At 44.8% G+C, this 12490-nt stretch overlaps 1 protein-coding gene across 4 annotated transcripts; it reads right to left on the reverse strand.

The window, feature by feature from the left end:
• Nucleotides 1-645: 645 nt before the first annotated feature.
• On the reverse strand, nucleotides 646-12031 carry LOC120688404 (serine/threonine-protein kinase BLUS1-like). Of its 4 annotated transcripts, none has more exons than XM_039970718.1 (22): nucleotides 11607-12031; nucleotides 8920-9174; nucleotides 8713-8837; nucleotides 8579-8623; nucleotides 8230-8311; nucleotides 7902-7970; nucleotides 7619-7789; nucleotides 7472-7537; nucleotides 7132-7200; nucleotides 6972-7040; nucleotides 6744-6799; nucleotides 6296-6565; nucleotides 5370-5503; nucleotides 5133-5221; nucleotides 4993-5037; nucleotides 4853-4912; nucleotides 3873-3974; nucleotides 3718-3769; nucleotides 3589-3641; nucleotides 3409-3476; nucleotides 3036-3087; nucleotides 646-1254 (listed from the first exon to the last, which is right to left on the reverse strand). In XM_039970718.1, exons 1-22 carry the CDS (start codon nucleotides 11820-11822, stop codon nucleotides 1177-1179), a joined length of 2226 nt encoding a protein of 741 aa, XP_039826652.1. In that variant the 5' UTR covers nucleotides 11823-12031; the 3' UTR covers nucleotides 646-1176. The 4 variants fall into 4 exon arrangements, with proteins under 4 accessions (XP_039826652.1, XP_039826654.1, XP_039826653.1 ...); XM_039970719.1 differs by having other exon boundaries at nucleotides 752-1254; nucleotides 3409-3473; nucleotides 11607-12018; XM_039970720.1 differs by lacking the exon at nucleotides 4853-4912 and having other exon boundaries at nucleotides 11607-11996.
• Nucleotides 12032-12490: the final 459 nt, after the last annotated feature.

Here is a 12490-nt window from a genome sequence, read left to right on the forward strand (position 1 = left end):
TTTTCAAAAGGGGCAGCAACATGGTACTCACTTTGTAGGCGATTGGGTCGATCCGTTGCTCTCCAGAGATGCCGCCGTGGTGGGTGCTGCGTCACTGTCGGGGACGGGCGCGGCGGGTGGTGCCGGCGGGCCGTGGATGGAGCAGCGCGGTGCTGGGCCGGCGCGGGTGGAGGACTTGGGGGAGGCAGCGACGGCGAGAGGGAAGTGGCGAGGAGGGAGAGGCGGCGACGGCGAGAGGGAGGTGGCGAGGAGGGGAGGCGGTGACGAGGGGGAGGCGGCGACAAGGGGAGGTAGCGGAGGAGAAGGCCCCCCGAAATTTGGGGGAGGGGACGGCGTCCCTGGACAATCGAGGGTTGGATCCAGGATGCCGTTGCGGATGGCTTTTAGGGAGAAAACCGCTACAGTACCGGTTCAGGGTGGTTTAGGGGCCACCGTTGCAAATAGCCTTAGGGGGTACCATTGCAGATAGCCTTAACTGTTGCCATAATAACAGGTCCAGGGGAAAGCCCTTTGTGCTGGATGGATATCTGATATTAACATTACCATAATGTGATTCGATATTGAATTCAGGCTATTCGGTTTTGGAAAAACACTGCCGTTAAAACGATTGAAGAGGCGCGGCACGTAATACGTGAGAGCGATGCATTAAACGTATGCTTTATTATTTGATATATGCAAACAACTCTGTTCGGAGGTTTGCAAATATGCATGAAAATATCAACGAATGCACCAATCAGAAATATACAGCCTATTGCTACATAAAATACATTTTTATTATGCAGTACTCCGCTATTCTGCATTGAGAACCAACTGGCAACCTCCGAACTACATAATTACAGCTACTCCAATGATATGTATAGCAGAATCAATCAACCATGCCGCAACCGCAATCTTGGGAGCACCAAAAACCCGTTGAACCAACGGAAAATAAAGGTAATTGAAAGAAAGATGGATATACACACTGATGGCAGCAGGCCAAGGGCAGTGGGGCACAGACAACTTTCAAAGAAAAGAATTCCATAAGTGCCGCAGCTGTAAGAGCTAGTCCCCGGATCAGGCATATATTTGCGACGCAGAAGCGCTGTTGGCATCAAGTTCCTTCTCCTGTTAAGACTCCCTTAGCCTCAACATTAAAAGCCAGAGCAGCTAATTCGCACAACATGGATCCTCCTGATGTTATGTTTCTTCATTGTCCTCGTCCCTGACGTCTTCGATTTCTTCTCGGCAGTACAATGCATTTAGCTCTTGCTGCAACTGAAAATGGAGTGGTACAAAAAAGAAATCAGAATCCAAACGACAGGATCATGTTTATTTTTATCATGTAGGATAGCACAAATTCCAGCATCTTCATTACAATAAAATGAGGCAACCCCCCTCGCTCTCGCTGGCGACCCGGGGGGCGCCGCGCGCCGCCTTCCACCCCTCCCCCGCGTCGCTCCCGCTGGCCGCCGCCGCCGGCAGCCTCCATCCGAGCGGCGGCGGCGGCCCATGGCCGTGCCGAAGTCGGCCCGGCTTGCTCCCCCTCGCCCTCTCTTCTCTCTCCTATCTCCTTCCTCCTCCCTCCCTTGGGACCTCGCCGTCTCTTCGCCGCCGCCGGCCGCCGGGGCCTGTCCCGGCCTGCTCCTCGCCGGATCCGGGCTCCCCATGGCCCGATCCACCGCCGGCCTTGGGTTTGGGTGCCAGATCCGCCACCCCCGGTCGGTCCGCCGCCGCTCGGGCTGGGGGCCGTGCCGCGCCGCCGCCGCCGTCGGGGGCCAGGGCGCGCTGCGGTTGGTGGTCTGTGGCCGCGCCGCCGCCTTTGGCAGTCCGTGCCGCGCCGCTGCCGCCGGGGGCCCTTGGGGCGCGGCCTGGGGCCCGTGTCCGCGCCGCCGTCACCGTCTCTCCGTGGCCGTGGCCGTGGCCGCGCCGCTCCTGGGTGACCGCCGCCTGGGGGCGCCGTCCTCGTGGGGGGTGGTTGCTGGCCGCCGGCCTTCCCAGCTGGCCGGGGCCCGGGGCTGTGCCGCCGCCTCCTCCTCAGGTGGCCGGGGGGCGTGGCTGCGCCACCGCCGCCGCTGCCTCGGGGCCGGGGGGCCGTTGCTCGCCCCGCCGCCTTGTGGCCGGGGGCTCGTGGCTGCCGCCGCTTCGTCTGTCGGTGGCGCCGCTCGCCCAGGGCTGCCCTCCTCTCCCGTCGCTGCCTCGGGTGGCCAGGGGCTCCTGGCCGCGTCGTCGTCGCCTCGTGTGGTTGGGGAGAGGCGTCTGCTGTCATCGGATTTGTGTTGGGATTAGGGTGAAGGCGAAAGCCTTGGTCCGTATGGGCCGGTGACGGCGACGCCCGAGGGCATCGCTTACCTTGTTGAAGGCGTCACTCTTTCCCCTATGACCTCTTCTTCGGTGAGCTTTTCAGGTGAAAACCTAGACCATATTGGTCGGACAACGACGGCGCCTTTGCGTCGCTCCCTTGCTGTAGCGTTGTCTTGGAAGCTCTTGCCGGTGACGGTCGATTGCTCTTCTCGGAGAGGATCCGCTTCTGCGCCTGCCTTTGCTTTGTTCCCCTACATCGTCTAGGTCGCGTTGGTCGTCGGTTGGCGGTTCTTTGCCGCTGTACTACACTAGCGGATGCTTTGCCGCTGTACTGCTTTGGCGGATGCTTTGCCGCCATCGTCGTTGGTGAGAGTTCTCTTCGGGCGGATGCTTTGCCGCCGATATTGGTTGGTCGGGTGGATGCTTTGCCACCTTGTTTGTGTTGCGGATCTTCGCATCTTTGGCGATGTAGTTCTTTTGCAGGTTCAGTTGTTGGTTGGTGCTGCGCCGGTCTTAGTTAGGTTTGTAAGGTTGGAGGTGTTCTCCTCTGTTGTGCTTCTGCTGTGTGTCTGTTATGGTTTTTGGGTGTTTGTCTGTGTTTTTTTCAGTTTTTTCTCTGTTTTTAGTCCTTTGTGATCTTGTGTCGGTCAAGCTCTGTTTGGCCGCATCAAGAGTTGTCTATAAACTGCTTTCTTCTTAATGAAATACGTGCTCAGGCACGGTCGCGAAAAAAAAAATGAGGCAATGATACTAACCTGCGCATGTTTTAGCTTAGCTGCAATTAGTTCGTCAGTCAACGTAATCATCCTGTATGGAGGAAAAAAAATAAACATCCTTAAAAAAAACTGTAGGAATAAACAAAAGTGGTCCTTATTAGCAGTATGAATGTTCAAAATAACACAAACATTAACAGTGAGCATTTGTAAAATGTACTAAAATACACGATTCAGTTTGATAGTGAAAGTATATCCGTAAGTTCAGCTACTAAACCATGGTTGCCAAAACAGAACATAAATGGTGCCATACCAACTAATAATCTGTGATATGGAGTTGTAAATTTGCTAACTGTTTCTGTGATGTTTAACAATGCTACTTTTTGTAATATCACTTGTGCAGAAGTTGGCTTACCTAGACTGTAATTCTGAAATTTTAACAAGTAATGACCGTTCCTTCTCAGAGTTAGCTGTCTCAGCCTGCTAAAAAAATGAAATGACATTTTTAGTGATATCTAACAAAATATTGAAAGAACCACTATGACTGGAACCTCATTTGCCAATGCTTGAAACCATAAACTAGTTTGATGCTTACCATGTTATCACTCTCCATATTTCGGACTTCAGAAGATATTCCAGGCTCTGATCCTGAAGAAGAGAGTTTTTAACTCACGATCAAAGAAATAAATTGAACTTCAATAGCCACAAAAGAAATGCCACTTACCATCAAATTTCTCATTTTGTTGCAAGCTACTTAACAGGTTCATAATCAGATCCTAATGTAAAGATATATAATTGTTAGCTAAAATCTTATCAAATAACTTAAAATGTGTCGTGCATTCTTAAACAGAAACACACGATGACATCGAAACTTCATACCTGCTGAAACATGGTCTGTTGCACAAGGTTATTCAGGTGAGGAATCAATATAGACGATGACACTGAACTATTGCAGAGTTCCTTCAGCTGAGCAGGGTTACACTGCAACATCAAAGCATTGCTTTTTTTTCTTAAGAAAATGATGAGTGACGTCACCCTCCACAAAACAGATATCTTTACTCAATCAGCATGACCAACATTGCTTTGTTCACAAATATCCCATAGAATGACAGAAATAACAATAAACCTCATACAATAATGCCAGTGTTCTGACTTAGACCACCCCCTCTAGCCACTCCGACCCTAAAACCCAGGTGTTAGAGTGGGGGAGAGGGGGGGCTTTATCACTGGACCAACATTCCCCCTACGGCGAGCGAGCCGCGCCGCGCCTGTGGCTGCTGGCTGCTGTCTCAGCGAACCCCGCAGGGGAAATCGCGCAGCGGAAGAAATGCGTGGCTGGTGGGTTTCGAACCCAGGACCTGGCTCTGGTACCAACTTAGACCACCCCCTCTAGCCACTCCGACCCTAAAACCCAGGTGTTAGAGTGGGGGAGAGGGGGGGCTTTATCACTGGACCAACATTCTGAAGGTTTAGGAAATTGTTTCTTGGCTATAACGGAACTGACTTTATAAGGAGCTAACAATTACCGACGATGGCAAGAAAAACAATGGTTAATGCAGAGTGAAGGAACTCAACAATGCTAGAGCTTTTAAGAATCCATCAAAATATAGGATGTACCAAAATTGGACAATAATCAAATTTACAATCGGTCCACAGAAGGGGCATAAGGGTGATAATCAACAAGTACAAGATTTAATCCCATCCATATGTGTGATTCTAGGGCTTGTATCCCATTTCCAAAGTATAAAATTATGCTAAACTGGATGTATGTAGTTTTCTTTTGCCACTAAAATGGAAAATATTTTACTGCAATTTCAGAGGAATTAGAAAAATCAAATCATGGGGGAAAAAGGTTATACCATTGGCTTAGCATTGACCGAACAATCACTAGTGCTAGCAGATTTTCTTAGCAGTAAACCCTGAGAAAACCAAAAATTAACCATGAATTTTTGAATGACATTTCGAAATTGTAACTATATTCCAATAAAAATGACCTCACCTCTGGTGACTTGCGGGAGAGACTGCTGACTGGAACGTCCTGAACCTGGAAATTAGAGATTTATCAAATTTTCTCGATGAAATACTACTCAACTGAGCCATGCTAAAATATTGTATCCAGTATCCACCCAATTCACTTACCTTTGCAAGATCAACATTCTCTGATGTCACCGAAAAGCGGCCTTTAATCTCCACTACATTTCGTTTGGACTTGTCTACTGGTGAATCAACTACAATGAGCATAAGAAAAATAATGTTCAAATGCCACAATACATATAGAAAACCTACAAGCAGTGTCAGACTGCCAGTGCATGTTTTTTTTTGTACACAAGTGAAAACAATGAACATGTGCAGTGATGATCAGATAGATCCTCATACCTCCTGAAGATCGAATAGGAGCCGACAGACTATTTGCAGAAGCACGAGTTGGCAATGAAAGTGGACCACTAAGGCTTGCTGTTTTTCTCATATCACTTCTTTGTTTGTCAGATATCATTTGAACAGCAGCATCCCTGATACCAAACAATAATAACAATTAACCTAAGCATCAAGCATAATAAAATGGCAACACTCTAAAAAACATGTTCAATGCTTTAGTCATCATAAATAAAAATGCAACAATTCTTGAAGAGGCATGACAAGCCCTTCTGGTATGGTAGCAAGATTTAATAAAATGGGAAGTCCTACATCCAGGAAAAAACAACTAACTCAGAAAAGGAAGGAGGCCATAATTATTGAGGACCTAAACAAATTAATTGGGATTTCTACTTTATCTTTTGCACATTCATAAAAATAGGCTTGAATTTACAAAGAAGTACACTTAAATTTACCTAGAATAGAACGCACATTATAATAACTAAATGATGACAAATTAGAAACAGACTCGCTAAAATCAATATCTAGCTATCACCCTCAGATATAAACATTCGGTCACCAGCCTTATTTGCAGTAGAATAAAGATAAAAATTTAAACGGGCTCTTACAGAACAAAAAACACAGTGAAGAACACCAAATCATAGATAAAAAAAAATATAAGTCCATCTAACTTTGTCCTAAGTTAATATTTCTTAACTTTTGACCATAAAATCTAAAATTTTATATACATTGATAATACAAGAAAGACATTACTGGATTCACTATGAAAAATACTTTAATAGTATTATAACACATTTCAATTAAGATAGAATATTCTTATAGATATTGCATGTCAAAGTTCAAAAGGTTTGACTTCGGAAAAACCTAGATGGACTTATACTTGTGATCAGAGGAAGTAAGAATTAAGAAGCAATGAATAGATAATAGACCTCTCAAAACCAGGGCCCCTTTCAGCAGCTACTGAGCTATTGTTCCCACCAGAAGTCTGTTGTCGCTGCCCAACATCACTTGTCCAATGATTTGACTCTGGATCTCTCTTTGATGTCGAGGGCAATAAGTCATTCTCTCTTCTGTTGTTTTCATATCCATCAGCCCTCTTTTTAGGGTCGGCATCACTAATATCGAAATCAAAATCAAAGACTTCTTTCATAATAGGGTTGTTTCCATGCGAATTTACAATGGTTGCAAAAGTTTGCTCCCTGAAATATATCATGAGATCACATTTCAGTAACAATATTATACTTTAAAACAGTATAATAAGAAGGAGCGGTAATACTGATTCATCCCTATCTCTAGCATCCTACTTAGTTCCATGGAATTCAAGCGGGACTTCAGAGCTATAATTCACTACAAGATGCTAAAAAAGATTGACTTGACCTGGAGTTGCAATTGTTTGCAGATGACTTCCCCAAATGGTTCCTGGAAGATAAATCCTGTCGAATGAACACAAGGTGACAGTTACATACAAAATCTTGTCTAATGCAAAGATGAACACATGCAAACTCTGCGACATTCTGCAAATTTTTTTTTGAAAGTAATGTTAACATTTCTTAAGATAATTATCAAATAAGTTCCCTAGAAAATAATAATAAAAATCTGCTAGACCTTTTCAACTTCAGTGTTTCTTGCAGTGTCCTCGTCTTCTCTTATTTCTGGTGGCTCATCATCACGAATCTGGGAATTCAGCCAGATTAATGATAGTTTCAAATGGATGGAAGGCTGAATAGAAAGGATATTTGAACTGGAGAACAAGAGTTCGGTTTACCAATGATGCTTGAGCCTTGAGATCCTCGATATCAAAATTCCACGCACTAACACCTCGTTGGTATTCACTCTGTATGAATCCATGCAATTTTATGATAAGCAGCCTATAAAACTAATTGCAGCATTTACCCAAATTGTACAGCAAAAAAATGCTACAAAGTACAACATATGCGAGGCATGACTATTTATGGAACAGAATGTAGGGCCAATTATTCAGCATTACACATTTGTAGGCAAGATATTATATCACAGGTTATATTATCAAAGCAGAATTGATGAATCCTTGGTCTATTAAACAGTAAATAACAAATATAAAAACGAGTTAATTGCATATCACAAACCAGGGAGAGGGCCTCCTGTTCAGAAGAAGGCATTTTCTTCAAAGCCAATTGTGCTGCATCTTTAAGCTGGAAGTATATAGAAACTTCAGCTACATTTCCCAGAAGAGGGTGTTTGATGATAATAACATGAAAAGTAAGGCAGCATACCTGGAGAGCCTTTACACGGTCCCAGAGAGGAGGTAAATCAGATAAGATACTCTTGATGGTCAATTCTGGAGGCTTTGCATTTTTGAAAAATGAATGCTTTAGCAACTTCTCTGCTGTTGGCCTCTTTGTTTGATCTTTGACCAAGCACATGGCAACCATCTCTTTAAATGACTGAACACAACTGAAAATGCCTACTTAGAAAGGTAAACCTAGAACACAATCTACGGTAGTTAACCATAGAACTGGCCCATATCTGATAATCAGCTGAAAGGATCGGTACTACCTTCGAGAATCTTTTGTCACGTTCATAGTCAAGACCAGGTGGTGCGTTCTGGAGGGTCATGAGAAGAACCTGCAATCAAATTACAATGTTTCTAGGTTAGACCAAAACAATAGTACAGCTAGGACTAGATCTCATGGGATCATCTACCACCATTATCCCACAAATGAAAAGATTGAGCTGGGTCATACAGGGCTAAGAGGTTATTTCTAACGTTACGACCATGTGGAAGACATTGCAATTTGCAACATGCCACAGGGTATTTGAAACATTTATTAACGCAACAACAAACCAGCAGAACTAAAATGTTCTGGGCAGGCAGAAGCATTACCTTCATAGGGGGGTATTTGGAAAATGGAGCATGGCCATGCGCTAGTTCAAGCGCAGTGATTCCAAATGACCATATATCAGCTCTGTACAAAGATGAAACTGGATGTGAATTCATATCGACTTTGTTAACAAACAAAATTATAAAAGCCTGGCACAGCAGCAACATCTGATTTTTTTTTTATACAAACTGCACGAAGAAACAATCCAAGAGGAAGAGCAGCTATTAAGCGATTCATGAGGAATACATTGTTATCTTTTGGCATCAATGTAAAAAAGAGGTAGGGTCTCTATGATCCATCCAAGCATGAGTTGAGGAAAATAAATTAAAAAATATACACAGGTTAACATACTTGAAATTATATCCTGTGCCAGGCTGGAGCACTTCTGGAGCCATCCTAGACAGAAAAGTTGAACCCAAAAACCATATCAAACATGATAAAGCTATACAAGATATATTTTATACAAAAATTGGTTAAGCAGTTACCAGCATGGTGTTCCTACAAATGTATTCCTAGATCTTTGCCTATCACCTCTATCAAACATGCAAGCAGAAACGCCAAAGTCTCCAAGCTTCACTATACCAGCACTGTCGATAAGGATATTACCAGCCTGCACAGTGCCAGATGGAAACAATGAGTAAAATACATCAAACACATGCCGTTTTAAACAAAAATATTCAGCCAAAGCTAACCTTGACATCACGGTGTATTTGACCTTGCCTGTGAAGGTATTCCAGAGCCTTAAGAGTTTCCTTTAGGATGGAACCGATGACTGGCTCATCGAAACCATCCTGGTATGAGATCTTCATTAAGTGTAAACATGAACCCTCTGTCATGAATGGCATTATCACCCAAAGGCTGTGCTCCACAACAAATGAGCAGTAAGCCCTGATGACATTAGGATGATCGATCAAGCTCATTATTTGAGCCTCCCTTTGTATTTCATCCTACAAATAACACAGCGGCAAGAATTAAATCCATTTATTCCTTTCATAATAAAAAGAGAAATAACAGCCAGTAAGACTTCAACACCAAGTAGCCCTGCAAATGGGTTGGAAACCAAACTATACCCAAACCAATCCATTCTTATGAGGAAAATTAATACTACCCACACCATTTCAAACCACCACCACCACACACCAACCCAACCCAAACATTTCAGCTCATAATATAATAAACTATTAGCCAAACTATAGTTACAACCCAATAAGAACCCGTTTCCAAAAAAAAAATTATAGTGTAGGTTTTGCCACACCATTTTGCACAGACTAGCTGCCAGTTATACTGAGTCATCTCCAACAAATTTCGGTCAATTTCGATAAAATTTTATAGTGTGAATGCGAGGTTTTATTTCCAATGTCCGGCTCTTGACGTGGGGCCCACGTGTAATTCTAGCCACGCTGTTTTGCATAGAGTAACTGCTAGTCATATTGAGTCATCTCCAACAAATTTTAGTCAATTTCGATAAAATTTTATAGTGTGAACGCGAGGTTTTATTTGTAGGGTTCGACTCTTGACGTAGGGTCCACATGTAATTCTAGCCACACTGCTTTGCACAGAGTAGCTGCTAGTCATACTGAGTTATCTCCAACAAATTTTAGTCAATTTCGATAAAATTTTATATTGTGAATGTGAGGTTTTATTTTGAGGGTCCGGCTCTTACGGGACAGACATTTATATATAGTCATATTGTTTTTTCAGCCCACCCAACCCACCCCACTCCACATTTACATAAAACCCGTTCCACCCCGCCCCATTAGCTAATACAACCCATTTGAACCCACCCAAACACAATCCATATCAAAACCCAACCCATTAAACTCATTTCAACCCAACCCATTTGCAGGGCTAACACCAGTGGTGAAGACAATTTATTATTGTTTAGCACTAGACAAGCTTTCACAACATTGGCATTCCAAGCTAGTAGTGCTGCTGATTAGGCTTCCCCTTTACAGTGGATTGGAGAAAGTTTTATATGCCACTTCAGAGCTACCCACAGCTTGCCAAAGATGAATACCAACATGAGCCACAAAAAGAGGATAACATAAATACACTTAGACATATTCCTACTCAAATGAGACCCAGATCATGATCTACAAGTGAACATGAAGTGGCTAGCTCCCATTGGTGCAGGCAATAGGCCAAGACATGGGACACTAGTCAATGAAATGTTGGGAAGAAAGCATGGTTATATTAGTAAAAGAAACAAGTCCATCTAATTTTCTAGTGAACCAAATATCTAAAAATAGAAGAAAATGGCTTGAAAAGGTGTTTTCTGAGATATATTTTACTAGTTTTTTTTTCAAATAAATTTTATTATCAGCCGACTATTAAGAAGGTTTGGATGGAAGAAAACTAAAAAAATCCTAGACTAAAACACACATCCAACTAATCCCTTCGTTTCAAATTGTGGGTCATTTTGGCAAATCTAGATAGACACTTTTTTGTGAATCTAAACATAGCATATATCTAAGAGCATAGCAAAAATTATGTATCTAGAAAAGCCAAAGCAATCTATAATTAGGAATGGAGGGAGTAGTAACTAAAGAACCATCATCAACAATGAGCTCATGTTAGCTTAATATCATCCATTCATCACATCAATAATTGTAAGCAGTCAACAGAAAACAGAATCACTGCCTAGCACTCTAGCTCTACTGCCTTAAATTTGCCAAGTCCAGTACTCCAGTGCACATTGCAGGAAATGATCTTGTCATGTAAAATGTAAACATACCAGAAACTAGAGAAACAATCTAGTAGAATGGAGCCAACCTCTCAAAAGAAGAATAGCAAAACAAATGGCCAAGCACTTGTAGGGAAAGGAGACAGATTTATTCACTGAATTCAAAAAATCAGAGACCGTAAGTTCTCAATGGTCTGTCTACGACGTCCAAACTCGTATGGCTCTTTGGCCTGCGTCTTCTCAAACTCCCAAGCCACCAGAAGCCCATATTCGTGCTAAGTAAAAGAGTCCCGACAAAATATTTTAATTCGCCATCTCAACCGGAGCACCCACAAAAATACCACGTAAAACAATAAATGCGCTAAAAAAAGCTAAAATGCAGGTACATGCATGACTCAATTGGTCTTCTGAGACTCAGACTAACCAACGACTAGTAGCCGACCAAGCAGTAAATAGGAAGTTGATATCAGCATGATGTCAAAGCAAGGTCCGAATTGATCTGGTAGGGCGTCACACGGATCGAAATTCCGCCGCAACTGCCAAGCTACCAAATGAATTAAAAAAGAAATCCACTCAAATCGACGAACGGACATCTCGCCTGCCAGATCAAACAGCGGATGGCAGCCGCAACCAGACCGCAACCGAAAACCCGACGAATTGCAGGAGGGGGAAGGGGTGGGTGTCGCAGGTGCTCACGATGTTGTTATTCAGCTGATCGAGATCCAGGCACTTGACCGCCACGACCTCGTCCCTGGGCACGAAGATCGCGCGGTACACGACGGCGTGCGCGCCGTACCCAACTTCCTCCATCAGCCGGTAGTCGCCGGGGTTCACCGTGAACGTCGGCGGCCCCGCGGCGGCCCCCGAGCCGCCAGTGGACCCCGAGCGCTTCACGCTCCCGTTCCTCCCCATGGCGAACCCGCGCGCCGGAGGCAGCACCGCGCCGCGTTCCTCCGGGGCGATCGACGGAGCTAGACCCACCCCCAACGGGCGCCGGCTGCCACCCTGCCGTTGACCAGTGTCTCGCGCAGTCGCGTGTGGACGGCGAGGGGGTCGCGAGAGAGAGAAGGGGGGAGGGGGAGGGGGGGGGAGAGAAGAAGAGGAGATAGCGAACGGAAGGCCGCTTGGGAAAGAGAACGAGGTCGTAAAGGGCGGAAATTAGTTATTTCGGCGGTGACGTGGCGGAGGCGAGGTGCGGGGCGGGGCTGAGCGGCGGCGATGTGGGGGAGGCCCTGCCGGTGGGTGTGGCAGCATGACGGGCGGGCCCCGGTGGCGCTGGGTCCATTTGGCAGTGGTGGGGCACGGGGCGGAGACCGCGAGGAGCCGCGTGCAGCCGACTGCCCGGTAGATCTCCGCCTCCCGATGCTGGTCTCCGGGTGGGATTGTTTGCAGGAGGCAGTTGTACGACATGTCAGGGTCAGTTGGCACATTTGGGACTGGGAGAATGTTGCTGTGCTCCGTGGTAAACGAGAATTCCGAGAGACGATTTTGACCAAATTTGCAATGTGGAAGGCGTGTTTTTTTTAATTTTTTTAAAAGATAAATAAGCAATAAAATATCATAAATAAATACCACGAGAA

This window comes from Panicum virgatum, chromosome 9N, assembly GCF_016808335.1.
Source record: "Panicum virgatum strain AP13 chromosome 9N, P.virgatum_v5, whole genome shotgun sequence".
NCBI lineage: Eukaryota > Viridiplantae > Streptophyta > Magnoliopsida > Poales > Poaceae > Panicum > Panicum virgatum.